The sequence below is a fragment of the Gymnogyps californianus genome, chromosome 24 (assembly GCF_018139145.2).
Source record: "Gymnogyps californianus isolate 813 chromosome 24, ASM1813914v2, whole genome shotgun sequence".
Taxonomy (NCBI): domain Eukaryota; kingdom Metazoa; phylum Chordata; class Aves; order Accipitriformes; family Cathartidae; genus Gymnogyps; species Gymnogyps californianus.
This window is the reverse complement of record NC_059494.1, coordinates 1,519,431-1,547,424: the sequence shown is the minus strand read 5'-3', so window position 1 is coordinate 1,547,424 and position 27,994 is coordinate 1,519,431. Positions and strand designations below refer to the sequence as shown.

The 27,994-nt window shown below is 53.5% G+C and overlaps 3 protein-coding genes across 4 annotated transcripts; 1 reads left to right on the top strand and 2 right to left on the bottom strand.

The window, feature by feature from the left end:
* Positions 1 to 924: 924 nt before the first annotated feature.
* CERS1 (ceramide synthase 1) lies at positions 925 to 14,085 on the bottom strand. Of its 2 annotated transcripts, none has more exons than XM_050910676.1 (7): positions 14,050 to 14,085; positions 4,624 to 4,783; positions 3,872 to 4,052; positions 3,335 to 3,496; positions 2,264 to 2,411; positions 1,485 to 1,633; positions 925 to 984 (listed from the first exon to the last, which is right to left on the bottom strand). In XM_050910676.1, the coding sequence occupies exons 2-7, from the start codon at positions 4,736 to 4,738 to the stop codon at positions 942 to 944; spliced, it is 798 nt and encodes a 265-aa protein (XP_050766633.1). In that variant the 5' UTR covers positions 4,739 to 4,783; positions 14,050 to 14,085; the 3' UTR covers positions 925 to 941. The 2 variants fall into 2 exon arrangements, with proteins under 2 accessions (XP_050766633.1, XP_050766632.1); XM_050910675.1 differs by lacking the exon at positions 14,050 to 14,085 and adding an exon at positions 13,100 to 13,321.
* A 1,692-nt stretch (positions 14,086 to 15,777) lies between these two features.
* On the bottom strand, positions 15,778 to 21,383 carry COPE (COPI coat complex subunit epsilon). Its single transcript, XM_050910548.1, has 10 exons — positions 21,258 to 21,383; positions 20,840 to 20,902; positions 20,302 to 20,402; positions 19,942 to 20,094; positions 19,407 to 19,460; positions 18,825 to 18,906; positions 17,608 to 17,763; positions 17,263 to 17,331; positions 16,678 to 16,752; positions 15,778 to 16,130 (listed from the first exon to the last, which is right to left on the bottom strand). The coding sequence occupies exons 1-10, from the start codon at positions 21,381 to 21,383 to the stop codon at positions 16,083 to 16,085; spliced, it is 927 nt and encodes a 308-aa protein (XP_050766505.1). The 3' UTR covers positions 15,778 to 16,082.
* Positions 21,384 to 21,628: 245 nt separating this feature from the next.
* On the top strand, positions 21,629 to 27,765 carry DDX49 (DEAD-box helicase 49). Its single transcript, XM_050910488.1, has 13 exons — positions 21,629 to 21,743; positions 21,833 to 21,956; positions 22,069 to 22,154; positions 22,408 to 22,529; positions 22,638 to 22,825; positions 22,973 to 23,113; positions 23,688 to 23,763; positions 23,884 to 23,960; positions 24,453 to 24,550; positions 24,917 to 24,991; positions 25,604 to 25,692; positions 26,095 to 26,166; positions 26,463 to 27,765. Exons 1-13 carry the CDS (start codon positions 21,629 to 21,631, stop codon positions 26,637 to 26,639), a joined length of 1,440 nt encoding a protein of 479 aa, XP_050766445.1. The 3' UTR covers positions 26,640 to 27,765.
* Positions 27,766 to 27,994: the final 229 nt, after the last annotated feature.

Here is a 27,994-nt window from a genome sequence, read left to right as displayed (position 1 = left end):
AAAATCCAGCGGGCTTCCCAGCAGAGACGCACAGCCCAGCCCAGCCTCGGGACCCTGCAAGGCTCAGGGCCGGTGCTGCCTGGAAAACCAACACGGGGAGCAGAAACTGTTTGTTCTTTACTGGAGCAAGCAGACATTGCTGGGTGAGAGACTAGAGGTCCCTCAGCAGGGGACCCTGCAGGACTGGGACTGGCTTTTTAAGCAACTATAAGATTTACATAGGCTTTTTAAGCAAATTAAATCTCCTGGCCCTCATCCGGCAGGACAGGAGGCTGGAATAGTGCTCTAGGGCTGGGTTTCCAGGCAGACCTGCCGATGGGAACTGTGCTGTGCCTCCAGATATATGTGGGCAGCTCTGTATTAGTGACCCCTCCTGAGGAGGAAGGCTCAGAGGGGCACTGCATCACCTCTCTAGTCCCTGCTTGGCAGCTAGAGAAGAGCTGGCTTTGGGCTCCCCATGCCTGGGACAGCGATGCCGATGGAGGAGAGGACGTTTCCCTCCCCGGTTTGATGCTGGGTCAGAGGATCCAGCCTTCAAGGGCTGCTGAGGAAGGGTCGGTGGGAGGGTCCAACAATAAAGACAGGGGAAATCACAAAGGGACTGAGAATAGCTGAGGGAGGGAGTGACAGAAGAAACACCAGGGGACCTAAAGCCAGCTCCAAATCCTACCTGGACCAGCAAAGCCACCAGCCTCTCAACTGAACCAGCACGGACTGGCTACAGAAAGCACATCAGCATCAGGTGAAGCCTGGTCACAGGCAAGCCCCAGGAGGGGCCTGATCCTGTCAGTGGCATCTCTTCCCCGGCTCCGGGCAGGGGATGAAGGGGTATCGGGGACGAAGTTCTCCTTGTGCCTTTCATTTGCTGGGTTTGAGTGCAGGGTCCTGGGTCAGTCCCCAGATCCAGCCAGGCTGCCCAGGCTGCAGCAGCCATGCTCCCCTTATAACCGCTTGTCTTTTACGAGTCCATTCTTCAGGTGCATCCTGCGAAAGAGAGCACAGCAGAGAGTGAGCCCGGGTCTGCGCACAGGCTCTCCCTCCCTTACTCTCACAAATCACTGCTGAGGTCAGACCTGTCTTGACAGGCTCACGCAGACAGTTTGTCCCCAGTCAGCCAGACCTGCTCTGTGGGACCCAGCATCCTGCCAGACTTTGTGCTCACCCCACGAAGCGCGGATGCTGCTCAGAGAGAACAGCCTCAAGCAAAGAGCCAGTCCTACGCGGTGAGCAGGGGAAGGGGTGGGTGAGGATTCACGGGACAGAAAGATGGATGACACCACAATGCCTAGGCACGGAGACACAAAGTCCTTCCTGGTACCTGCAGCAACGTTTTATACTCTGTGTCAAGGCATCCTGCTCTTCTGTCTTCCAGCCCAGTGGTGAACCCTTTGACAGTGGCTCCAGGGCCCTGGGAGGTCTGCCAGCATCCCTTCCCCTAGTCCACAGATGCTGTACCTGTGTGTCATCCCCCCCTGCCCACATACCCTTCTTTCAGAGCATTGGGCAGCTGGAGTCCAGCCTCTTTCTTCTTGGCCGTTGTGGTTTTCTTGCTGTCCTCCACGTCGTACTCGCGCACATCATTCACCTCCTGCATCTGCCCCATCAGCACCTTGGCCACAAACAGGACAATGTACTGCGGGGGGAGAGACACCATCAGGCACGAACTCCAAGGCTTAGAGCTGTTCCACCCAACCTACTCGCTCCCATTTGCTAAGTGGGACCTTTCTCCACTGTCCTCAACCCTGAGAAAGGCAGGGCAGATCCTCCGGATGGCCAAAGCCCTGGGATGTGGCTGACGACCTGCAGCAGTGGGAGGCAGCACTCCTGCAGCGACCCTTAACTGATCTCATCCCCACAGGATGATGAACTCGATTGCTACCACCCTGCTCTGCCCAGGGACGAGCTTGCTGACCTGAGCCCTCCAAATCCACCCTTTTCATCCCCCCCCCCCCCTCCCCAAAGCTTCAGGGGATGCCAGAGCATTTACACCCCTATCAAGTTCCAGCCTGCCCCAACCGCTGTTATCGCTCCCTTCCCAGGAGCGAATTCTGAATTCCAGTCTGAATTCCAGCGCAGAGAAGCCCCCCGGGCACTGACATGGGTTTCCCTCCTCCCCTCCAAGCCATCCCCCAAGTCCTCGGAAGCCTCCTCCATCCCTGCAGTCCCCCCAGCTGCCCCCAAGACAGGCAGGCAGCAGGGGCCACGCAGGAGCAGCAGAGGAGGGAGAAGCTCCCGCAGGGGTTGCTGAGCTCCCCCTACTCACCAGAAACCAGTAGATGTTCATCAGAGTGAGGACAAGGAGCAGAGCATTGAAGAAGAAGTAGAAGGGGATATTAGGGACCAGCTGGAGGCTGGAGTAGCAAGTGGCGTAGAGCACCTTGAGTGGGAACCAGTAGAGTCGGAACCAGAACCTGCCAGGGCAGAGGGAGCGGGGTGGGTTTAATGGTCCACAGGGATCCCGGGAGAGGCATCAGAGCCAGCGCAGCTTCCCCCAGCACAACCTCCTGCCTCCAGGCAGCCCTCACCAGCTCCCTTCCACCCAGCAGTCCTGCTCTTGGCAGCAGGCGTGGGTTTACAGGTCTGGCTCTAGACAGGACTTCACACAGACCCTGTGAAAGGGCAGCTATTGAGGGGAGAACGCGTTTTCTGTGGGCAGAAAAGGCTTGGCACCAGCGGCAGGGCAGAGAAAGGGCTTTCTCGGGGTAGAGAGGTAGGTCTACACTGCAGATTATCTCAACTGGATGGGGGACAGGAGGGGAACACAGCTGGAATGTTTTCTTAGTCCTGTGCATCCCTAGTTTATCACTAAAAACCTTCACTGCTCTCCTTCCCTCAAATTGAGGGCTCTTGTTGCCACCCCGGCTTTTCAGAGCAGTCCGCAGAGGAAGGAGACAAAGGGACAAATGAGGAGTGACAACCCACGAGAGTTACCCATCTCTATTCTTCGTCTGTTTTTTTTCTCCTGCCTTGCCCCAAGAGGAACAGCAAGGCTGGAATCTGGGACAGCCCCATGTTTCCTTCTTGCAAAAGTGCTTCTTGCTGCTAAAACCAAGCAAGTGGGAAAATGGAAACAGCTCCTCCTCCCCCGGGGTCATTTGTCATGCTGCAAGCGAGATTTCACAGGCACTTCTGTGGTGACAGACGGCAAAGTGACTACAGAAGGATTCCAAGCCCAGCATGGGGTCAGGCTCTGCGGGAATCTCTTCCCAAACAGTTTTTGAAAGGGCTTGTTCCCATGCACACAAACCCAGCCGGCTGTACCCCGCGGCACCGGGGAGGGGATTGCAAAAGCTGGCAAGGACGGTTGGAAGCGGGATCAGGCAGACAAACTCACCAGCTGACGCTGAAGGTGAGGCAGCCGATGTTGGAGATGACGTCGTTGAGGCGATGATAGACCCCCCCTCGGTGCTTGAAGTAGACGTTGAGCTTGGTGAATTCCAGCTGCACGTCACTGACGTCGTGCAGGAAGAGCACGAGGATGCCCACGTTGTGGTACCTGTAGGAAAAAGGGGAGCAGGGAGGGAGATGCGCGGGGCGGCGGGTTGACGTTAGCACCCAGCACCCAAGGTCCATCGCGCCGGGAGCAGACAGGCTCCCTGAATAACCCAGACGACCAGGCCTGGCACGGCACAGGGCAGCAACGTGCTGCAGGGTGGGTCTGGCACTGTGCAATGGCTCACGAGCGCTGGGATTGCTGCGACAGCACGGAGGCAGGGTTAGGGAGGCAGGGGAGAGTCCACACCAAGCCAGCAAGAGCCCTCCGGCTACATGCCCGTGAGATGCACGTGAGCACAGAAAGGCTGCAGCTTGTGCTGCCCGAGGCTGGCCCGGGCACATCGCAGAGGGGCAGCGTCACAGCCAGAGGCCTCACCTGAAAGCGTAGGAGAAGGCTATGAGGGTCAGCGTGACCACGTGGTGGAGAAGCATGACAACGGAGTCCTTGCGCCACGTGTCCATGTAGGCGGTGGCATAGATGGAGTGCCCGTAGAAGCTGCACTGCAACAGGTAGGCGATGGCGATGTCCGTGGGCACATCCATGCCCTTCTTCCAGTCTGGGGTGGGACAAAGACACCCGGGTGAACCCAGAGCCACGAGCACAGAGCTTCCGTCAGCAGCAGAGAGGAGACAGGAGCGCAAACAGTGGGGAGCAAGCAGGAGCCAGAGCTGCCCCAAGCAGCCCTCAGCACTTCGCTCTGCTCAGGCGCTCCAGCTCCCTTTCAGAAGGTCATCACAGATGCAAAGGAGGCAAAGGCTGGAAGGGAACCCAGGGATCCTGGCTCCCAAACTCTGCCTTTGGCATTAGACCCACTCCCTCTCCTAGATCTAAGAGAGAAGTCTTGATTTACTTCTCTCCTGCTTTAACTGCTCCATCCCATTCCCCTCCGTAGCTGAGCATCCCAGCCCCTGCCATCTGCAATAGCCACTAGGTGACTCTCTCTGTAACGAAATGAGCGGAGACAGCCTGTTGTGCCCTTGCCGTACCCACAGCATCACAGAAAAGGCAATTTAGGGGTTCAGCCTTCTCTTTCGCTCACCCCAACTCCCGTTCCCTCGTTCAACCCAGATGTCCTATGAACCTGGACCTCCTAATCCACACCCACTTCTCCCTGGTTCTTACTGTACCGTAAAAGACAGACGGTGGGTCGTAGAAGAAGGGGTAGTCGGTGAAGAAGAGCAGGTAGATGCCGTATGACCAGGATAACGTGTAGAAAAGCAGCTTCCAGGCACTCTCAGGCATCTTGGCAGCATCTTTTGGCTGCAAGTTGCACCACTCCCCAAAGGGCTGCAAGGAGAGGGGAGAAGTATCGTCACCCAGGGCAAAAAGACAGGCCCTGGGGAGCCCGGGACAGAGCTCACCACATCTCCAAGAGACTTGAGCACCGCATGCTGCGTGCACTGCCAGACAGGGCAAAACCAGGGTCAGGAACCCCATTTTTCTGGCTGTCTTTACAGCACGAATAAGGAGGTCACAGAGGCTCTAGAGAGAGCCAGAAGCAGGGAAAAACACGAGGCTAGAGATCCTTCCACTCAGCCTTGGCCACGCTGGAAAGCTGTGAAAGCAGAGCCTCGCGGAGAAGGCAGAAGCCTACGGCATGCGTCCCACGGTCTGGACACCACTCCGTCACCCTCCCTCCAGGAGCAGGGCTGACCACAGCTGGCTTTTGCAGAGCAGAGTCAATAACTAATAAAATAAAAATCAAGTCCTATCTGCAGAAGGAAACCCAGAAGAGGAAGCTGTAACACCACTACCCTGTGCAGACGGACCTTGCAGCACTGCCAACTCCCAGAAAAGAGCCTTTCAACTGAGGAAGCAAAGGCTTTGCGGAGTCCTAAACACACAGCCGCTGCTGCTCCCCAACCAGCATGGCACAAGACTCCCCTGCCTGTGCACCCAGCGTTGGAGGGGGCCAGCTTTGCAGGTAACGAGTCAGTAAAGGCTGGGGCACCGGGACCTCTTGCGCTCTCACACCTACCCATGCTCATCCACGTTCCCAGCAGCTTTTCGAGCAGACCAGCGCTGAAACGCTGCTGGTTTTTCCCCCGCTGTGGTTTGCAGCACCCCTCCCACCCATCGGGATTCAGAAATAGGAGGCGACGCCTCCCCAAATACGGCCAAAGCGAGGGAAGGGAGGACGAGCAGTTCTGTGGATTGCTCGCGCTAATCAGAATGAAACTTTCTCACCCCGAGTTCCCCACAGTCCCGAGGACGATGAGTATCACCCAGCTCTCCCGACACTCGCGCTCTGCAACGGTGAGAGAGCTGGGCCACCGAGGCCAGAGACAACTTGGAAATCATAATGAAAGCAAAGCCCCAGCGTTCAACAGCCTCCGCTCCCCAGGAGTAAAATGGAGCAGCTGACGCTACCCTTCATCTCAGACCGTGCGCTGGAGAGCTGCACGCTGAGCGTGCCCTTCGCTCAGCCGGGGCTCCGGGCATGGATGTTTTCCCTCCGTGGCAGCTGAGCAACACCAGGCACCATTTCTGCTTCTCATCACAAGAGTGACAGAGCCATATCAGCCCGGCCAACCTCCGCAGCCCCCGGCCGTGGCCGCAGGGGAGCAGTCAACGCAGGGGAGTGTTGCTCAACGTCCAGAGGGAATCGTCGCTGCCTGAAACACAGATAACACCCAAAGGACCCCCGGCTGAGAGCTCCCCAGGGAGAGACCAGATAAGCTCGAGATGAAAACAAAATGCCTGCAAAGTAACCGTACCCTGCCCCAGGTCAGCACTTTCTGCAGCCGGCGCTCAGCGCCTCGATGCTCAAAGGCTATATTAAGGCCCCAGCTGTCCCCAGGCAGCGGCTGGTCTGGCTTTTAGCCCCTCTCTGCATCAGATTTTCAAAGGACTCCACTCCAAGCATTGTCCCAGCCTGAAAGTGCTTTGTTCTAACCTCTGAATTTCCCAGCACTGGTCAGACCTGGAAGCACCGGCCCCGCAAAGCCCTGCCAAGTTGTCCGTACCCCCTCCAGCTAGAGAGGCACAGCTCCGGCCTCCCCCTACACATCTCGCATTCAGAGCATGGCCGTCCTCATTGCGACCAGGAACACGCTGCTGCCAAGGCTTCTTCCAACAGGAGCCACGGTAGGAAAAAGAGGAGGAAGCTTGAAGGGTGAATAAATAATGCAGAGACAGAAAGTCCTGAGCCCAGAAAGCATGAATTATTTGTGTCTCCATACAGTGGAGCATAGAAGCAGCTCAGATATGGGGACAGCTCACCACGCTACCACAACAGCAAGCTGCAGAGCCCTCTGCCCTCCTCAGCTGGGGCTGAATTTCGGATGCTGAGCTCAGCCTCAAATCCCTGTTGCAGCCTTGCTGCCGATCACCAGCCAAGTCACTTCGCTGCTTCTCTGCGCCTCAGTTCCCTACCTGCAAAGGGAGAACACCACCCCCAGTAGGCAGAGCTGATGACAAGGACTGGCACCCATGGGGCAGGCACGTACTACTGAGACGACCTGCATTTCATGGGCACTCGGACCCCTGGCAGAGATGGCAGCAGCGCAGCAAACTGCCACCGTGAGCCTGCAGTCACGGCCTGATGAACGCTCCACTGCAGGCACGGCAGCAGCTCCCAGTCTGGAGCGAAAGCAAAACCCAGGGAAGGGCTGGCCCGCTCCAGCTTGTGGGGGCTAATGCTCAGAGAGGTTTTAGCCCTCGCTGCATGTACGGTTAATGACAAGTCCTGGAGAGAGCCCTCCTCCTCCCTTACATAGCCACGGGGCATCTCAGGCTGTGCCCTGAGCACTACAGAAATGGGAGTTGGCTCTGGAGCAGACACAGGGAAGGACTGGAAGAGAATCAGCATCACACAGGGGGCTGGGGGGACAAATTAATGTCCCTGGGGAGGCCCCACCAAAACCTGGACCGCTTGCACGGGGAAGCGCAAGGCAAGGAGATGCACAGACCAGCCCACACCATGCAGGAGGCACATCTGCCCTCTCCCTGGGGGTGGGAGATGCGCGAGGTGGGGGATGCCCTCCCATTACCCGGCTGCCGTTCCCACGGCAACGGTGCAGAGATGCCTGTTGCTAAGGGTGACGGGTGCTGCAGCGGGAACAGCGGATCTGGCTCCGGCTGAAAGAGCCCAAGGCTCTTGGCAAGTGATGTAATGGGGCTTCGCTTAAAGGGCAACCGGCTCTTCCTCCCTGTTACCCCCACACAAACCTTCCCAGGCATCTTCTGAGTCACTTGTAAAATTCAGCGGTCTGAGGGAGGTGGCTGTTCCCCCGCAGCACCGTCCTGCACAGCCCGGGGGCCGGGGGGAGGGAAGGAGCAAAGCAGTGGGTGAGAGCGCGCTGCGAGAGCGGTTTGGAGCTGGAAAGAGAAACCAAATGGAAACTGTCGCTGCCCACAGCTCTGCTGAAGCGTCAAAGAAATACTCGCAGCAAAAAGCAAACACATGCTCTCTCCCTTTTTACAGCCTCTGGCACGAGAGGAAAGCAGCCAGTCCCCTTAAATCTACAACCGGCCAAAGCAGCGGGACACAAGTCCTTCCAGCAACCTGGCAGGCTTGCAGTGATGGGTTATGAATTGAGGCTTGTTACAGAGGAATTGTATCCCTCAGACCGCCCCCATCGCCTCTGCCACCTCCCCAGCCTAGAGACGAGGGCCCAGCCAAATCCCAGCCATGCCGTGTCTGGCTTCTGGGCACAATGAGTTCCCCAGAGGAACACAAAGGAATGGCTGGCACGAAGCATCCTCAGCCCGGGGAACTGGCAGCTTTACATCAGCTTTTACTCAATGCAGATGATAATGATGAGCAAGCAGAGCTCCAATTCAAAACCTGGCCACAACCAACAGCTACTGCCCCTTCCGCGGCGGTGGCACAGCTCCCCGCAGCATGGCGTGTGTCTGCTCAGAGCTGTGACGGTGCCTTCCCACCCCAAGGGACTACAGCCCCTCCGTACCCCGCCTGGACGCCGCTCCCAGACCGGCTGCCACCCCCTGCCACATCAGGGATGGGGCACAGAGCCTGCAGAAGGCAAGACCCAGTAAAATGTCACTGTTTGCTAAACCCGAAGCAATGAGCCTCCTGGAGCCTGCGGAGCCAAGGGCAGTGGCTGTCACCCCACTAGGAAAGGGGAATGAACCGAGCACAGCACGGAGAGCTCCAGCTCTCATTGCTCCATCCCTACACCAGGCAGTGAGCCGCTCCGTGCCTCAGTTTCTCTGCCCGCACAGCAGCTAAGACACTGGGAAGCTGCGTTAAGCTCTGGACACCACTTTCCAGACAAACACGTAGAAAAAGGCCCTATGACAATAGCAACAAACCAACAGACGTTATTTCTTCCTCGGTTCCTCTGCAAGCAGTAAAATTTGCCCCTAAGGGAGAAAAGCAATAGAAGATACTCTTTGAAGACAAGACACAGCTGCCCACAGGGTGCTGCGGGGGCTGAGAAACCTCCTCATGCCTGACTGCTGACACAGCGGCACAGGGAGAGCAGCCCCCGCTCCGAGACATGGCAGCACAGCTTCGCTCCCCGGGGGTGAAGAAAAGACCCGTTGTTGTGGCTTTCTCCCCTCCAGTTGCCAGGGTTTGTGCTTCAAACAGTGGGCAGAGCGTAGCGGGATGAGCCGAGGAAACGGCGGCGTGGCAGAGCCTTCTCCCACCCCTGGGCTCGGTTGGTGTCCCCTGCTCTCAGCAGAGACTGCGTTGGGTGGCCGGTTTTCGGGACGGTGATAATTTCCCCCCCCCAAGTCACACGCCCAGTGCTGGGGCTTGGAAAAACAAGTCTTGACAATACTGCAGGGTGGAGAAGAGTTGCATAAATCACTGAAAGGGGTAATAGGGACCCTTGCTTTCCAGCTTCCACATCCTTCCTGGGGCTATACTCTATCACTCACCTAGAATCCCTGCTTTCCAGAGCACATTTTTCAATTTACACAACATTTTTCCTTGCAAAGGACACTGCAATGTCCTACAAATTTTGACACCACTAAGATAGCAAGCTGACTAGCGTCTGGGCCAAAAATGGAAAACATTTACCCACTGCAGAGAAAAGGCAGACAGCCGTTAAGGACGGAGGCGATACCTGACGAACATCACCCGATTCAGAGGCAGCTTTTATCCAGAATGGATTTTGCTCACTTACGGACTCACACTTAGCTGACTCCGGGGACTTTAACTCCCAGCAGCAAAGACGGCTCAGGGTAGTTTAGGGCCGCAAGCGTCTGCCTAGGCTTGCCACAGCTATTCTGGATCATCTTTGTGCGTGAATCCAGGTGTGCTCTTCGTTTTATCTATTCAAGTTCACTGCACTGCTCAAGGCCTGCTCGGGAAAGGAGACTGCCAGCACAGGCTTGCTGAGCTCCAGGCGTTTCACCAAGCCTTTCCCAAGCGGAGTTGCCTGGTCCTATTCCAATGGCGCTTAGCCTCGGCACTGCTGGGCTGAACATCCCTCCAGGATGTTTAACTAACGCGTAGATGCTCAGGTTGCTGCTTTTTAATCAAACTCCTCAGAGCCTGGCTGCAGCCGCTCTCCACGCAGGGGACACACCAAGGACGGTGGCTTTCAGAGACTGATGGAGCTCAGGCACTAACGGCGGCAGGAGGACATGGGCACACGCAGCGAGGAGGCTCCCAGGGATGGGAACGCTCGCCTAGAGCCGGCTTGGTGCTCATTTCTGAAGGGGGTCCGCAGCTCCAGCGAGCTCGTACAATCAGATGTGCCCTGAGTATCATTCAAGTTTGTGCACTCAGAAGCCAACGGGCCAAAGAGCAGAGACCCTCAGGCCAGAGCCCAGAGAGGAAGGACACGTCCCTCAGGCCTTTGCAGGGATGCCCGTGCCCCCAGTATAGCTGACTTTAGGGGTCTTCCCTACCTAGTCATCCACATTTGCTCAGCTAACTGGGATCTTTCCTACACCAAAACAACTCCTTTCTGTATTTGCACCAAGCGAGGATTCTGTGAAGAAGAGGCAACAGGCCAGAAATTATCTTTGTTCTAAGGACGATGGGAAAACCACGTCTAACGCACCGGCACCGACCCCGCCGCTGTGACGGGTGGAAGTCCACGCTTTCAAATCCTAACCAAACCGCCCCCCATCACAGGCACAACCTTCACCACTTCTTCAACCCAACTGTGAGACCTTTTGTGACAAAGATGCTGCAGGATAAATGCTGCTGTGGTCCTCGAAGAGAGCGCGGAGCCCACCTCCTCTTCTCTCGATCCCACTGATAAAAGTGGGGCCGTGCAGATCGCACAGGAAGAGGTATACGGCTTCAACACCCTCGCTTCGCAGAGGAGCAGTCGTGGCCAGAGCTAAGTAAGGTGCTCTTTACTCTCCAAGCTTCAAGGCCTTGTGGTAAGAGTCACTTCCTCTTCAGATGCAGAGAATCACAATCCAAGCAGCAAGATTTATTATTTATAAATAACACGCAGGAAGGTACCGTTCTCCGGACACCGAGCGGATTCATTTTTATAACCGTGTTTCAGTTCTTGCAGGGAACATTAAGAGATCCAAAAATGAGGAAGGATGCTCTTTGAGTCTGCACTGGGAAGCGAAGTCCTGAGCACGGGAGAAGTTTCCTCCCAGGGTTAAACAGGGGGCCTTTTTTCTCCCTGACTTTCCTCCTGAACGACCCCACCCCACCGCTGCCCGTACAGGGGCCATGCAATACAAACGGACTTCCTAAATACTGCCAGAGGTTTTAGAGGAAAGCCACAACCTCCATCTTTTCCCATAGCAACTTCAGCAGAATAAAAAGAGAAAAGCTTCAGGTCCTTTTAAAACATATATATGGAGAGAGAGTTGTCTCTCCCTACTACTGCCCTTCCGCGGGGAGAAAACTGATGCTATCGCAATTCCGCTCAGCATCTCATCACTGTAACGCATGCAGAGGTAGCCACGAGAACGGGCTGCGATCAACCCCCCTCACTCTTCTGCAATTACAAGCGTGACCCATTTCTCCGAGGGACCAATACCTCGGCACTCGTACAAGCTGCCAAGCATCCTCCGACGGCACCGAGCAGACTCCGCAGCACGAAAAGCTTTTTTCGCGCTCTGATCAGCGCTCGCTCTGTAAAGGTGAGCCTTACACAAGGAGAAACTGGAGCACAAAGGAAATTACCTCCAATTTGTTACGACAGACCTAGGGTTACCTCCACCCTCGTTCAACCCGGTCCCAGCACGCTGCCCATCAGTAGCGACAGGCAGACAGGGGCGCAGGTAACAAGGAGAAATTCAGTCCTACACAAAAAGCCAGCAGGTTACCTTGCCCACGTGCCACTTTAACAGCTTCAAACAACTCCGGAGGACTTGGACTGGAACCTTGCACAAGGTCAAGATCCACCTTGCATTACTGCGTAAGCAAAGACAGCTCTGAACAGCAAAGGAAGAGCCATCTTAAAGGCAGGCTCGGCTGCAGACAGGGCAGAGAGAGGACAGCGGTAACTCCCGAGAGCCTAACTATGGGATGCAAGGCAGTCGTCTTCAATCTGTGAAGCAGCCTCTAAAGGAAGCAGTTCACCCAGGGAACAAGGCCTGTCCCACGTAGCTGCAAAGAACCACACAGGCTCTTGTAGCTACTCACGGCCTCGTGCCACCATGAGGTGGTGAGAAGAGGGATGTCTCTGCGTCCCTGAGAGCCGAGGACTATCCCCTGACCCAAAATACCGCATCTCCGTTGCCGCTGCCTTTCAAGTCCTATCGAGGCCAGGGTAATTGCAGAGCCAAGCGCACAGCACCTCTCTGGGAAAGCAGCATGGAAGAAGTCGCCTCAGCTGGGACTGAGCCATCAGAAAGAGAGGGGAGGTCTCATTTCGCTACATACGCTTTTCACAGCAAGAAATTAAACGGAGCCGTTCTTCACTCTCGGGGGTGTCCTGCTCATCCTGCCCCTCGCAAAGTACTGTATTAACGAGGAGGGGACAACGGCCAGCAAGCCCGTTCGGAGGCTGCGAGGGTCGGATGCTCGCATCCCTGCATCCCCCACGCTCCGAAGAAGGTCAGCCCAGCACCGCAGTACGGCAGCTATCCCCACGCCATCCTCTCCACCGCCGCGCCAGGGAGAGAAAGCGGGGAAGGACATTTTTCATGCAAACCACGGATGACATGCAGAAATGTGGTCCTCTCCTTCCCCCAGGGAAGAAATAACCCCCAGCCCCTGCCGGGATGCAGCTAAGGGAACATGGCGGGGGGGGGGGGGGGAAGAGTTCTCCCGGTGCAGCGGGATGCTCGCTCCTCCAGGATGCAGCCCCAGGAGAAAAGGGTGCGGGGGGGTGTGGATCTCTCATGCAACATCCCCCCCCCCCCCCCCCCCCCCCCCCCCCAGCATGCAGCCCCAGGGGAAGGAGGAGAACGTGCTTTCCCACACAACGAGCCACCCGGGCCCCCGCGATGCGGCCCCGGATGGAGGAGAGGAGCCCTCCCGTGCAACGGAGCCCCCGGGATGCGGCCCCGGACCCGTGCAACGGGGCCCCCGGGATGCGGCCCCGGAGGGAGGAGAGGAGCCCTCCCGTGCAACGGGGCCCCCGGGATGCGGCCCCGGAGGGAGGCGGACGACCCCTCCCGTGCAACGGGCGCCCCTACCCCGCAGCCCCGGCGGCCTCCGGTGCCCCCTCCCCTCCCCATCGCTCCCCGGTTGCACGGACTGACCCGAAAGAGCCGGCGGGCGGCGGCGCGGCGCAGCGCGGTCCATCCCAGGGCGCAGAGCCCGCAGAGCAGCACCTCGCCCCAAGCCAGGTGAGCGTTTTCGGCCCAGGTCCGTCGCGCCAGCTCCCAGCCGCAGTCCCCGCAGCCCCGCACGGCCGCCGCCAAGCTGCCGTAACCGCGCCGCAGCAGCTGCCCGTAGCCGGGCATGGGCTCGGGAGGCGGCATGGCGGTCCCGCCGCGGCGTTATCACCCCCGCCCGCCCATGGCCCGGCGAGAGCCCGGCGGCTCCGCGCAGGCTCCGGGCGGGGCGGGACGGGGACGGGACTCCCCTCCCCGCCGTTAACCGGGCACTGAGAGCCGCCCCCGCCCCGCACACGGCCCGGCCCCTTCGGGCTCTGCTCGCCCCCGGGCGCGATCTGCGGCGGGAGAAGGCTCTCAGCCCCGCCGGGGCCAGGGCAGCGTGCCCGGAGGGGAGCGGCGGCTCATTAGGTGCCCGTTAATCAGCACGGAGCGGAGCAGCGGCTCATTAGATGCCTGTTAATCAGCGCAGCCGCTCGCTGAATGAAGTTACGTTACAGTTTCTGACACACACACACACACAAAAAAAAATAAAAAACCCCAACAATGCGACTGCTCTCTTGGACGACGAGGCGTGACAATAGGCTGGAGTCACTCCAGTGGCAAGAACCGGAGACAAATACTAATATTTCAGTATCAGGAGATGACAATTGATGATGTAAGAGTGGAAAACTGCTGCGCCTGCCAAGGGGCACCCTTTGGGTGGCCGTGGGGGCTGGAAGCCGCCCACAGCGCCTTGGCAACGTCATCCAACGCCACCGAGCTCCTACAGTTCTCCATGTCCAAAATGCCCGACTAAACGTTCACCCTTAAACGGTTTTTTTCATTTGATGCGCAAGGAGAAACATTTCTCCAGCTCTTTCTTTTTTCCATACCTCTCAGCAAAAGCCTCCCAGTAGCAGCAGATCCATCCCTTCCTCACCAAGCATTTCAGTGGAAAGCAATCAGGTGTTTCCAGCCTAGCACCACAGCTGAACTCCCGCATCTGTTGCAGTTAAGAAAGCTCTGGAATAATGAGATGCACCTGAAAAATGCAAACACACACTCCCAAAAGGTCACCCCCGATGAAAGACTTGACCAAACGCCTCCTCCAGAAGGCAGGCAGCTTGCACTCCGGCTAGCTGCCGATTCATAGAAATCTTGTTATGTATATGTTTAAAATTAAAAGCGATACATCCAGAGCCACATACAGACAGTCAGACATTTGGCTCGCTAGGAGCAGCATGAATTTAAGATGAAGATTGTCCTAAAATGCCAACACTTAAATTGTCTCATGGTAACGCACACCAGGACCCTCAGAGCAAAGGCGCTGGAGCAGCGCAGCGGTGTTCCGTTTCAGCCGTGGAGGAGTACGTGGAGTTCAGTTGTGCTCTAATGCACCAAAACTGTCGGCTAAATGGCAGCTGTGGGATCCTTACTACCAGAAATGGAGAATCATCATCATCATCACAGGCACTCACAGAACTGTAACGTGAACCAGCTTGATAAGGAAAGAAAAAGACAAAATATAAATGAGTTTTATCTCATTTAAAGTAATTGCTCTGACCGCAGCCATTCTGCCTTCGAGTTCTCTGGAACCTCTCTAATTGGTCTGGGGCAGCAATGAGAAAACACAAACTCGTTCCTCTCGGAGGTCCGAACAACATGTTCCCCTATTCTCACACTGACAGCTCTGGCTCCTGCTATGCCACTTGCTTTTATTGTTTACATTTTTAAGTCAATTTATCATGGCCCATCAAGTGGGTAATGGCCGCCCTGCACACACAAGCCCCTTTCACGTCGCCCTCAGACAGCTCCACAAAGGAAACATTCATTCCAGACTGGACCATGAATAACCCCTCACTGAAAATAGCTGCTCGCTAAACAAGCCGAGGAGAGAGACAATGAGCCCTTTCAGAGCAATCACGGCGAGGTGGGCACAAAGGAAACGCCAGGGAGACGCGTTTACAGTGTAGTATAAACCCCTCTCCTCCCCCCTCCCAAACGCCACCCAAATGATAATTCAAAAGATAATTCAAATCTCAGAGCTGAGGAGGTCCCAGCTGCGGGTTCCACTCGGCCGTCTGCTCGTTGCACCTCTGATGGAACACAACCGCTCGACACGTACAGCAGTCTGAAACGCTAGGCAGGAGCCCGAGGCTACAGAAAAGCATCATCGCGTAGCGTTGGATCACGTTATGTTCCACGACACGTCAGGTTCAACAACCACCACGCTTTCAGAAGTGACTGGTGACAAGTGCACTTCCCCACGTACCGCAGGTCGTGCTGTCCTGGCTCCAGGACACGAGCTGCTGCATTTTGCCAATTTAAGATTAAGGCTGAGCCTATTACAATCGGATTATTTTTATTTTGGGGAAGCTTTCCCTCTCACCAGCAGTAACCCCTACAGCTGTGCGTGCTTCTTCCAGAGGATGCTGAAGTTAAAGGAGGAGGCACCGGTCAGCCTGAAAGAAGATCCGCAGCTCAGGATTCATCCACGTACTGAATGCAGATGCTTAAAATTAACCTTCGTACTCTGCCCGCAAGTATGCCCTCGGTACAGATGACAGGGCTCAGTCCCAGAGTGGAATTACTTGAATTCCAGAAATTAAGGGGCACACGGATCCAGAAAAGGCTTTATTAGGAATGTTTAAGGTACAGCGTTGCATACTCTTGATTCGCACTGTATTTTAAACAGAGTTCAGGACCCAGGTAAGCCAGAACACAGGCTTTTCAGCTACCACATTCAAGTAGCTACACATTATATACAGGTTTAGCACCGGCCTGCTGCATTACAAGACCCTGCCACAGCGCGTTAGGCCAGACCGACTTGCAGAGGGCATTTTCCCGTGTCACCAGAGAGGCTTTGCACATCGACCCCAGTTCCCAAGGTACCAGAGAGCAGGTCCGCAGCCTCGTTCCCCTCTCCTCATGCGCTGGGGGCATACTGCATGGCTAGCCGGTCAAAGTCATTCTCCTTCAAATCAGAAACAAAAATAAAATGAACAAGTCTTGAACTTTACTGATAATTTAATAAAACCTGCGTTAGCTGAAGAGAACACTACTATCGCAGCTCACTAAGGGAAAAGGAATTCTAAGAAGCAAGATCACCTGTATCAGTTCTCAATTTTTTTCATTTTGTTCCATTTTCCCTTCGCTATTACCTTTATCCTTCTTTCCCCCTCCCCAAATTCTCTCTTCCAGAAGGATGTTTCCTCTAGTTAAGCATAATGTCTGATGGTAACACACTTCTGACTCGGATTAAGAGCCTGTATTTCAGAGCTATTCTTTCAAGAAGTTACCAGGTTCGGGCACATCACTCCTTTGTTTAACACCTGGCTTGTGCTTCCCAACACCTCTCCCAAGGGCTAGGAAACGTGCTGGTAAGTGACAGGACAGAGAAAGAACATGGACCTGCCCCCTCAGGACCGCAGTCATGTTTACTGGTAAAGAATCCACTCGCCCCATCAGACACTGGGATGAGGCACAATAAATTCAGTTTTGTATTCCAAAGTAATTAGTACCTTTGCCTGATACTCCTTTATGAACGGATGGTTTTTATGCGCATCTTTCAACTGTGACAAATAGCGATTCGTAACCTGATGGGATGAGATAAATTTAAATATCATGAGATAACATGAGAAGAAGCCAAGAGTTTAACACATCACACTGCAATGTATTTGTTTACGGTGAGTAAAGACCAGATTTTCTCAGTGTCCTGAACATTAGCAGCCCCAGCTAAAACCAGTAAGACCTGTGCACGCTCTGCACTTAAAAATTAGACCTTAAATAGTGGGTTCAAGAAGACGATCGGTGAGAACTGAATTCAGAACTCAGAGAGATCTCTTTTTCCACCCAGGCCTTCCTCTCAAGTATATACCATTGTCTGCATCATCTGTATTTCCACAAACACCTTACTGAATACTGAAGATGCGAGCTCCTCGCACCCCAGAACTATTCCATTTTGTTCATGCCAATCCTGATGAGAACATACAAAATTGCAAAACCCAAGCAAAGTTACCACGTGCACAAGGAACACACAACCTGCCCTCGGCAGCAGGAACAGGTTCATCCTATCTGCTTGCCGAGCGCAACAAAACAAGCCTCACCTCTGGTGGTTTGCCCAAGTGCTGTGACAGGACAACGAAGTTGATCAGGGTCTCAGGATGGCCACTGTCCTGAAAACAAGAACAATCATCTGATCTATCTGACGTACCTCTACCGTGACTTAAGTGTAACAACCAGCACAGTTCTGCAAGAACAAGTTCTGCCAAACCTATAGCTCACTTTACTGGAAAAGGCAAAGTAGAAGAAGAGGTGGGTATAAACAGCCACTACTCTTAGCGATATGTATGAATATGTTGGTATTTTCATGAAGTTTAACAGGGAAAGTCCTTGCTGTTTTACTCTACATCCTCCTGAGCGCAAATGTGCCTGGCAAAAGCAGAAAGTACCTTGTCCAATGCCTCTTGAAGTACTCCCTCTGCATCGTCCCACTTGCCCTGAGCCATATAGCAGGCTGCCTGGCCGTTAAGTAGGAGGAGGGTGGAGGAGCACTTGTCTGCCATCTCTTGGAAGATGTAATAGGCATCTTGTAACTTCTCGCCACCCTGCGAAGGGAGGAGACAAACACCCACAGTTTCATTACGTGTTGCTAAGAAGCCTGTACATTCTTGCCATGGTTGAAGGACTAGGCACAAAGTTCATTTCCAGGGCTATAAAGCACAGGTATGAAACGCCTAAGAACCAATGCTAACAGCTGTAGGCATTCATGTGATCTCCTGTACCACAACAGATCACCGTCAGACCATAGATGAAAGAAATGCAAAAATATTAAATATTGAGAACCACTTAAGTGACCAAAAGATCCAGGCTTCCATTCAAAAGGAAAAAAACACTTCAAAACAACCACTTCAGATGTCTGACGTAACAAAGCATTATGAAATGAGATTTTTATAATTAAATGCAGGTATGGACACCTGGCTTTTCAAAAAGTTCCAGCTTCAGAAAGGTTCTACGTGCAGTGGCTTCCACCAACTACAGGTGGGATCCCTCGTGGAAACTAAGATCTTAAGGAAAATCTAGCCACACGCTATTGTAAGGCAAGGGCTACGTATGACAGATTTCATAAAACCAAGCGAACGCTGAAAAAAGAACTCTTAATAGCACAGCAGGTTATTGCACGCATAACCTTGGACTTCACTGAATTGTAGGAGACTACTTATTTTCAATCACCTGATTATCTGGACTGCCAAACAGTGTACGTTTTTGTCTGATTCACAAACATGCTTCAAGACAGTCTGCTCTAAGCAGAGAATTACATTTTTTTCTTGGAGTTTAATTGCAAGTCTGGATGCTAGTAACACTGCAGCTTTCCATTTTATATTCTAATGTTTTGTGATTTTTTTTAAGGGTGGTTTAGCTCTTCCCTGTGTGAGCTGAAGGCTAAGGAGCACAGATGAAAGACTGACAATCAAAACAGCCAGTTAGTTCGTGAAGCCAGCTACCAATATTTTCTGTGCACTTGAAGGAAGGGGAAAAAAACCCCAAGCCCAACAAAAACCTTGCATGCTTTTCAGAAATCATGAAGTGAAAAGAGCAATCAGGAACAAGATACGGAGTGGTGTTTCTCAGATGTTGTAAGCTACAGATCCCCATTTAAGATACTCACTATGGCCAGGTTCACCCAGGCAGTTGCCAGCTGAGTAAGAGTCGCATCCTCGTCTTGCTCCTGCATTTTCTTAAGTTCCTTGCTGCAGAAGCAAAAGCGTGAGTCACACAACAGAAAGACAAGGCAACTTCTTTAAGATAGAAACAAAAGGTTGTAGTTTCTTCTCTCAACGCTTCCATCGCTACAGCACAACAGACACAGCAAGCTAGTAACGTGGCACAAACACCTCTTAATATTTTACTGAAAGACCTCCCTGTTTTACTTCCCAGTAAAGTAATAGGGAACTGACTTCTGGGAAGTCAGAAACCCAGGACTAGGGATTCAAACCACGTTCTGCTGAAGATGAGATTAAGCCCAGAGGTCCGTCTCTTCCTTTAGCTGTGTCCAGCTCTGTTATCTCCACAGCTTTTGCAACTTGAAGAATAAAAACATTTCGCAGCGCACCCCTACCTACACACGAGTTGTTCTGTCCACTGCAGGTGTTAAAATGCTGCGCCCTGGGGGAGGCTGGGTGATGAAAATTCTCTCATCAAGGCTCATCCCACAAGAGCACCATTAAAAAGCAAAGGGACACAAACCTACCGAGCCAGATCAAGCCTGTCAAGCTTCAGAAGAATCTGTATCATCATGGCCATGCTGCAACGAACAAGAGCAAAGTGATTTTCACAACTGCAGGCTTTACTGCTCCCTACGCTTTGCCTGGGAGCCTGCTGCTTAGCAGAGAGATGTACTGCCAGTGCCAGGGACAAGCCTCCCTGCCGCGGGGAACCAGCAGAGCAGGCGGCTCTCAGAGCAGGACCCGGAACGGGGAAGCTTGCTCCCAGCTCCCAAGTGCTCGCTCGCTGTGTTGACATAATGCTCATCTCAGCGATCCTGAACACACACGAATCAATAAACCCGGTTCTTAAGTTTCACAAGGGAGCGATAGACTTGATATTGTAGGACGAGCACCAAATCACTTACTGCTGAGAAGGCAAACCTCAAAGTAGTTTCTCAATGGTCTCAAGGCTTCTTAGAGACAAGCCAGACCTCAGCCGTTTCTACGGCACCTCTCCCTAGACAAGAGAGAGGCTTTGCCAGCACACACCTCCGCGATGGCAGGGTGAGTTACGCTTACCATTCCAAGCTCTCCCCTTGATGCAGAGTACGCAGAGCCGCATCAGGATTTTTGTCGTGGAAATAGATGGAAGCAGCCATCAGCAAGAAAGTAGTATTGGCTACGTCAACACTTTTTGCCATTTTCTTGTCCAAATCGGCAACGATTGCATCCCTACGAAGAGCAAGGGTGAGAATTTCTGAGCGTTTCGTTACTAAGCGAGGCAAAAAGATCCCGCCCCGACACTACTCTGCCTTTTTGAGATTCACTGCAAAACCACAGAAAATCATGATAAAGACCGCACTTCTACAGGAAACTTTCCACATGGAAACATATTCCCTGTTAGACAGGGCTTGAGTTCCAACTTATTATCAGACTTACCTCTGACTCTCATTTGAAAGATATTCTGCAAACATCCTCACTGCTTGGAGCTCAGGACTAGCGTTGGCTTTAATTTCATCCAGGACAACACCGTATTTTCGCTATTGAAGGCAATGAAGAAAAATCTGTGACTTACTAACTTTTCAGAACACAGGAAATAATTGCTTACTTTCTAAAACCTCAGTTAGAACAACAACAACAAAAACCAGGAACAGCAAATTTCTATTTTAGGTTTCACATCATACTCTACAAACACAGCCAGATTTCATAACCCCGATAAGGAGCATTTGCCCGTAAGCCATTTTAAAAATGATAAAGTAACTCTCAAAGTGGTCTCATCAGGTCATCCTGACCCTACCGACAACACACTGCATTCACAAATCCTTACCGCCAGGGAATGCATTATGTTCCAGTGCTGAAGGAGGAATTATTACTAAACTGTATAACGCTGTATTCAGAGGACTCAGATTCACAACCTCCTCGACTCCAGCCCTGCAGTCAGACTATGCTGCTGCAAATGCAGCGCCTGCAACCTCACCTGGGCGATGTAGGCTCGGAATAAGAACACGTCCCTCTCCACTTCCTTCTCCGGATTAGACGGCTGAAGGGATGACAGGAAACAAGAACCTCTCTCAGTGACCCGTACAGCCATAACCCAACCCCGCAACAACACAACTCCACACACAAAACTCCCCCAGAGAAAGGACACCCCCCACACACACATTCTCGGGGCCCACGGGAGCCCCCCTTCCACCCCAGCGTCTCCCTGCTAGAGCAGGGAGCTGGGGAGCACCGAAAACAGCCTGGGATGAGGCAGGCAGGGACGAAGACCACTCGGGGAGCCCCAGGCTCGCGCCTTTAGACGCCAGGGCGGCCGAGGGGGGGCAGGTCCCAGGGAGAGGCACCGACCCGCGGGCCAAAGGACAGCCTGCCCCCCCACCCCCAACCTCCCCTACCTTGACCCGCTGTGCCTCGTTGATAGCGGCCTGGTAGGCCCCGATGTAAAAGCTGTTCTTTACGTCGAAGAGCTCGTCGGCGTCGCCGCCCTGACCAGCGGAGCCCGCACCCGCCCCGGACGCCATTTCCCCGCCTCAGACACGTCTCCGGAAGCAGCTGAGCACCCGGCGGCTGCCGGGAGCCGCAGTCTCCATGGAGACCTCCCGCGCCAGCCAATAGGCACGCAAGGAGGTGGTAACGTCACGACAGCGCCGGAAGCGGCTGTCGAGCAAGGCAGACTGGGAAAGGGTCAGCAGGAGGCAGCCAATGAGGTGGGCGGGCGCCCCCGGTGACGCGAGGCCGGAAGCGCCGGTGGCACATGGGTACGGTCATGGCGGAGTTCCGGGCGCTGGGGCTGGCGCCGTGGTTGGCGGAGCAGGCGCGGCAGGTGGGGCTGAGCCGGCCCACGCCCGTGCAGGCCGCCTGCATCCCGGCCGTGCTGCAGGGTGAGTGCGCCCGGTCCCGGTCCCGGTCCCGGTCCCGGTCTCGCGGTTAATGGCCGCTCACGGTCCCCGTCTTTCTGCTTCCCTCGCAGGTCGCGACTGCCTGGGCTGCGCCAAGACGGGCAGCGGGAAGACGGCGGCCTTCGTGCTGCCCGTGCTGCAGGTGCTCTCCGAGGACCCCTACGGCATCTTCTGCCTGGTGCTGACACCCACCAGGTACGGAGCGGCCCCGGGAGGGCCCGGACCGGGAGAGCCGGTCTCGGAAGACCCCGCGCGGTGGCGGCAGCGGCAGCGGCCGGCCCCGCTTCAGCTCTCTCCTCCCCGGCAGGGAGCTGGCGTACCAGATCGCCGAGCAGTTCCGTGTCCTGGGGAAGCCGCTCGGCCTGAAGGACTGCGTGGTGGTGGGCGGCCTGGGTGAGTGCCGCTGCGCGGGGGTCGGAGCCGGCGCCCTTCTCCCGCCGGCCCCGGTAGGGTTGGGAAAGCGCAGAGCGCCCCGGGGAGGTTCTCTTGCCACATGGTTTGTTTTCTTCACGCTGAGGAGCTGTTATCCAAGGCAGCGGAGGCTGGTGGAAATAAGGAGAGTGATGTTTTCCAGCTTTACAAGACTACGTGATTTTAGGGTCCGCGTTCAGCTGCCCGTAACTCGGCTCTGTGGTTCGTGTTGCAGACATGGTGGCGCAGGCGCTGGAGCTCTCCCGTAAACCCCACGTTGTCATCGCTACGCCCGGCAGGCTGGCAGATCACCTCCGCAGTTCCAACACTTTCAGCCTTAAAAAACTAAAGTTCTTGGTAAGGCAGTTTTCCAAGTTGTTTTTTTTTTTTTTTTTAATGCTTTTAAGATTTTTAGCTTTGTAGGTATGCATGCAGATGATCTCATTTATTTTCGGCTGTGCCTAGGTTTTGGATGAAGCCGACCGGTTGTTGGAGCAGGGCTGTGCTGATTTCACCGCGGACCTGGAGGTGATTCTGGAGGCTGTTCCGGCACGCAGACAAACGTTGCTGTTCAGCGCCACGCTGACCGATACGCTGAACGAGCTGAAGAGCCTGGCCGCGAACAGACCGTTCTTCTGGGAGGCTGTGTCCGAGTAAGTCTTCCTCCACTCTACTGAGCAGATGAAGAATCCCGTTTCCTCTCTGTTATCTGGCCTCCTTACGGTCTTTCATTTCCCTTGTGTCCCATCTTCACTTGCCAAACTGGTGCTTCTTGGTGCTTTGCCTTCCCCTCCTGACAGGGTGCGGACAGTGGATGAATTGGACCAGCGCTACTTGCTTGTACCCGAAGCAGTCAAGGACGCGTACCTTGTCCATTTAATCCAGACCTTCCAGGACGAGCATGAAGACTGGTCTATTATTATCTTTACTAAAACCTGCAAGTGAGTGGCATCATTCCTCGTGATTGCTCTTAACGTAGATGTTCCTTTACGTTTCTAGTTCACATTCCAAATTCGCACTGTATTGGGTGTTAGGCTGGGATGGTATTTGCTTCCTTAGTCTGTTCCGCAATTTGGTAGAGAAACACCTTTTCTTTTGAGCGATCTGGGGCTGAAGGGCCACCCAGAAATGTAGCATGCCAGACGGTCAAGCTGCTTTACCTCCCTGCATCTTCCTTTCCTCCTGCTGATGGATACTGGAAAAGGGATGGGGAAAATAGCACTGTCTGCTCCCCTGAGCTCTTCCCTTCCTTCGGGTGGTTCAGGTGGCTGGGATTGAGCCGTGGAGCTGGTGATATTCCCCCGGGTGCAAGCGGGAATCCCATCACACTCTCTGGGGTGAGCGGGTGTGGAGTGGGTGTCCTGTTCCCTATGTCTGTCAGAGCGCTTCAGTAACTAACTGCGTTGCGGTAATTGTAGCGTGAGGGCTTCTCGAGGAACCCCAGCTCTGTCCTGCTCCATCAGCTTTACATTTCCCGGTTACATTCTGATTTTTTCTTTTTTTATTCCCTTCAAGGGACTGCCAGGTCTTGAACATGATGCTTAGGAAATACAACTTTCCTTCTATAGCTCTGCATTCCATGATGAAACAGGTGAGTGATGGACAGATCTGGAGATGGATGCTGCGAGCTGCATCCCTGAGCCAGACGTCTGTCCGAGTCCTGCGGCTCCTGTGGATCACAACGTCCCTCATACAGACTTTTCTCTTACAGCGGCAACGATTTGCAGCTTTAGCAAAGTTCAAGTCCAGCATCTTTAAGATTCTCATTGCCACTGATGTTGCTGCTAGGTAAGGGAAAAACGCGGTCTCTGTTGCTGAAGGTCTTAAGCCTGCTTTTTAAGCACCAGAACCACTGCAGAGATTAGGCTGAGTTTAGCAAGAGGAGAGCTTTAAATTCCCCCCACTTGGGTAGGACAGGGTTGTTCGCTTCCGTTGCAGAACATCTCTGAGCTGTGTTTTGGAGCCCACTTGTGTGTGATGTAGCTCTGATCCTGGCTTGGTTTGCTGCAGCGGGGGGTGTGTTCTAGCAGGAGAATGATTTCTGTGAGGCTTCGTGTGTTCTCTGGGTCTAGGAGGGAACGGCAGGCTACCAGGCGGCATTGCATTTTGTGACTATTGGAGAGCTGCGCGAGAAGAGAGTTTGTCCTAGAATCAGCCTGAGGCAGTAAAGACAGTATTCATGAGAATATGGGGCTCTTGGAGAAAGCCGAGGACAAGAACTTAAACTGCCTGTATTAAAACAGTGTTTCTCAACTTCTGTTCTCTTTCCCTGCATTCCAGAGGTTTGGACATTCCTACAGTACAAGTTGTCATCAATCACAACACTCCCGGCCTGCCGAAAATCTACATTCACCGGGTTGGCCGGACAGCCCGTGCAGGTGAGCGGGGAAAACCGCGTGCCGTTCGCTGGCTAAAACTGGGATCCCAGTGCTGGGGCTGAGCCCTGAATGGGTGCGAGGAGGCTTCACAGCAGCTGCGGTGCAGTCTTTTCAGTCAGCGCCAGAGCTGCTCAGATCACTGGCTCGGCATCCTGCCTTAAGATTGCAACGGTGGCTCACCCTGACTTGGGTCTGATCTGCACCAGTAGTTAACTGAATTTTCAGAGCAAATAAAGACCCCTCTGAGCACCCCGTCACCATGCTGTGCTAGGCTGACTCATGGGGATGGATGGAATTTGGCAGGGGTTAGGCTTCATCTTCCTCTGCTTGTCAAGATTCATATATCACTGTGTTTTCATCATCCAGGTCGGAAAGGAATAGCTATTACACTGGTGACGCAGTACGACATCCATCTCGTACATGCTATTGAGGAGGAAATCAGTAAGTAGAGCACCATTAATGCTGCTAAAATGTGGGATCATATACGTTCCTTTGTGCTTGCGGCACTTGCAGCACTGATTTCATCAGTGCAGAATGTATGATCTGGAACATCAGCATAAAAATGGTTTCCCTTCCCTGTCTGGCTAAGGCTTGGAAAAGAGCAGGAGGACTTGAATCTCCGTCAGCTTTGATTCTGCTCTTGAGTGTGCAGGCATGAACGTGTTTGTCTTCCTGCTCTTTCTAGTGGAGGAGAAATAGCGTGTTGAACTTTCTCTGTAACCTTTTTATTAAAGCAGCCAGCTTCTTCCTTACTTCCTTGCTACTGTGTATGCTGATGTGGACAAAAAGAACAGGTTGCTTTGCGTAGGTTCAGACTTCATATATTTTTAGGAAGTAGACCTACTAAATGCAACATCTTGTGCTATGGGGAATTGTAGGCAGAGGGGCGGATTTAATCCTCATGTTGTAGGCTGAAGAAGTCAGAGTGATTGTGGCATATGACAGCAATTCCACTGATAATCAGTGGAACTATATCAGGTTTTTTACTCGTTGAGAATCTGCCCCTGGATTTTGTAACCAGCCACGGTCTGTAAATGTCTCGCCCTGATTTAGAACTGAAGCTGAAGGAGTTCTCTGTGGAGGAGCGGTTTGTGCTTGACATCCTCACCCAAGTGAACGTCACCAGGAGGGAATGTGAAATAGTAAGTGTGCAAACATGAAGCCCCTTTGTTCAGAGGACTGGAGCGCTTGGGCAGCTGGGTGTCACCAGATTTGTTGCAGTCTAACGTGTGGCTCTGGATATGCAGCTTTGCTCTTGAGCACATAAGGATTTTTCTTCCTTTTTCTAGTGGAAGCACTTGGATTGGGTGTGCGTGGAGGGTTTTTTTAGTTGTCTTCCCTGGGTTTGCTCTGTTATTGCACATTTTTGCAGCATTTTTATGCTGCTGAGTGTTGAGGCTGGTACTTTGGGGGGAAGGTCTGCAGGCTGCCAAATGTGCGCACAGTGGTGAGGTTCTGCTGACCCTTTAGAGCTGTACGGCTTTTCTCTGTGTCAGACCCGGTGCTTGGTTATGGATTGCCCTGCTGTATTTTTGCTTTGACAGGAACTGGAGGGAATGGATTTTGATGAGAAGAAAGAAATAAATAAGCGGAAACAAATGATCCTTGAAGGGAAGGTGAGAGTTGCTGCTATATAAACTACTTTGATCTGTAGCTGGTATAATGCCATCGATGGGGAAAGGGAATGACAGTTCCTCCCTCACTGCTGTGGCGTGTCTGCCTCACTCCCCTTCAGAGTGGTGAAATTTTATCTTAAAAGGTGACTGATATTAAAAAGTTGCATCGGAGTAGTGTCTGACTTTTGCAGCCTACTTGGTTACGGGCTAGAAAGCAGCGTGGGCATCTAGGAAAGGCAAAGGGGCTGGCACTGTCCCTAGACATGTCACTAGTGTCCTGGCGTTTGCCATTGCAGGATCCAGATCTGGAGGCAAAAAGGAAGGCAGAGCTAGCCAAGATCAAGAAGAAAAACAAGCAATGCCGTGAGAAGGTCCAGCAGACGCTGCAGAAGAAAAAGCAACTGCAGCTGAAGAGGAAACTGCAGAAGAAGATGGAGCGGCGGAACAAACTGCATGCTAAGGAAGAAAAATAACATCCTTTGGCCTGACTTGCTTGGCTCAGACTGCCCTGATGTTGCTGCTGCTGTGGGAATACTGGGATCTAACACGTTTTAATGTGGACGCTTCTGACCTGAAATCAGTGTCGGAGACTATGGGGAAGGTGGGTGAGGGGAGAAGGGACACTTTGATAAACCGTCTCCGTTATTTTTCCTTCCTGCACAATGCTGCTGGCTTGGGCCATTCCTGGCAGGCTGGATCAGTCTCCTGGAAGAATGTCTTTCAAGAGCATGTTTCCTTCCTCCAGCAAAGGAGAGGCCAGACCTGAATTCTTGGTGACGTGAAGGGAAATGAAGATCCTCTCTGTCTTCCCCCTTCATTCAGTCATTGCTCTTTCCCTTTCAAGGGCTGCTGCTTGCCACTCACACTTGTTTATATCAACAGATTCTCCCCTGAGCCAGAGTCTAAAAATAGGGTGACAAAACGAGCTCAGCCCCTATCTGTGCCATAGCCCAGAGTTTTCTGAGAGGAAAATTCCTGGAACACGTGGGGAGGTTGTGTTGTGTGGCTGGTCCTGGGGTGGTCTTGGGATAATTCTGCTTTATACATTTAAGTGATGCTCTTGCCCGCGATTGTCTGCATTGGCTCAGACTCCAGCCCTGGGCTGCTGTCCATAGGGATAGCAGAGTCATGGTTTGGAGACCAGGGCTGCTGGGGACTCTGTTTTCCCAGATGATCAGTCAGTTCAGAGACCATTTCTGGCACAGAAGAAGAGCCCCAGGAGTAGGATTGCCTTGTTTCTTGTACCACCCAAGAGTAACGAGAGTGGTTTATATTTGGGTCTGCTCTATAGGTTCCTGGGCCTCCCCGTGTGGATTTGCATCCTGTGTGTTTGGAACAGGAGGTTGGTTAGGCTGGAGGGGGCTGAGCTCTCCGAAGAAACGGTTGTGTTTCCCTATGGAGACAGAACTTAAAATTCTAGAGTAGCTCAGGCCAGAGTTCGGCCAGCTCTGTTCTGATGTCAGGTTTGATCCTCAGTGCCTTCTTTAATGTTCAGAGCTTTCTATGACTTGAGACTGAAGATCTGTTATTTCTGTCCTCTGGCTTACAAAAATAGTTTCTATGGTCAGTGCCCAAATAAATATTTATTGCAACAAGTGACTGGATGTTTGACCTTCTCCAACACATGGGGGAGTTGTGGGATCTTAGGGGCGGGGAGCAGTACTTGTGTGGGCAAATAGCTTGGAGATAAAATCGGTTTTATTTCAAGAGATGAGTTGGATAAGGACTGAGCTTCTTGTGGGTGTTATATCCCGAGCCCACCTCCTTTCCTGGGAGCATGCAGTCCCTGTGGTGCCTTTGCCTGACCCAAATGTGGTCTGTGCAGAGG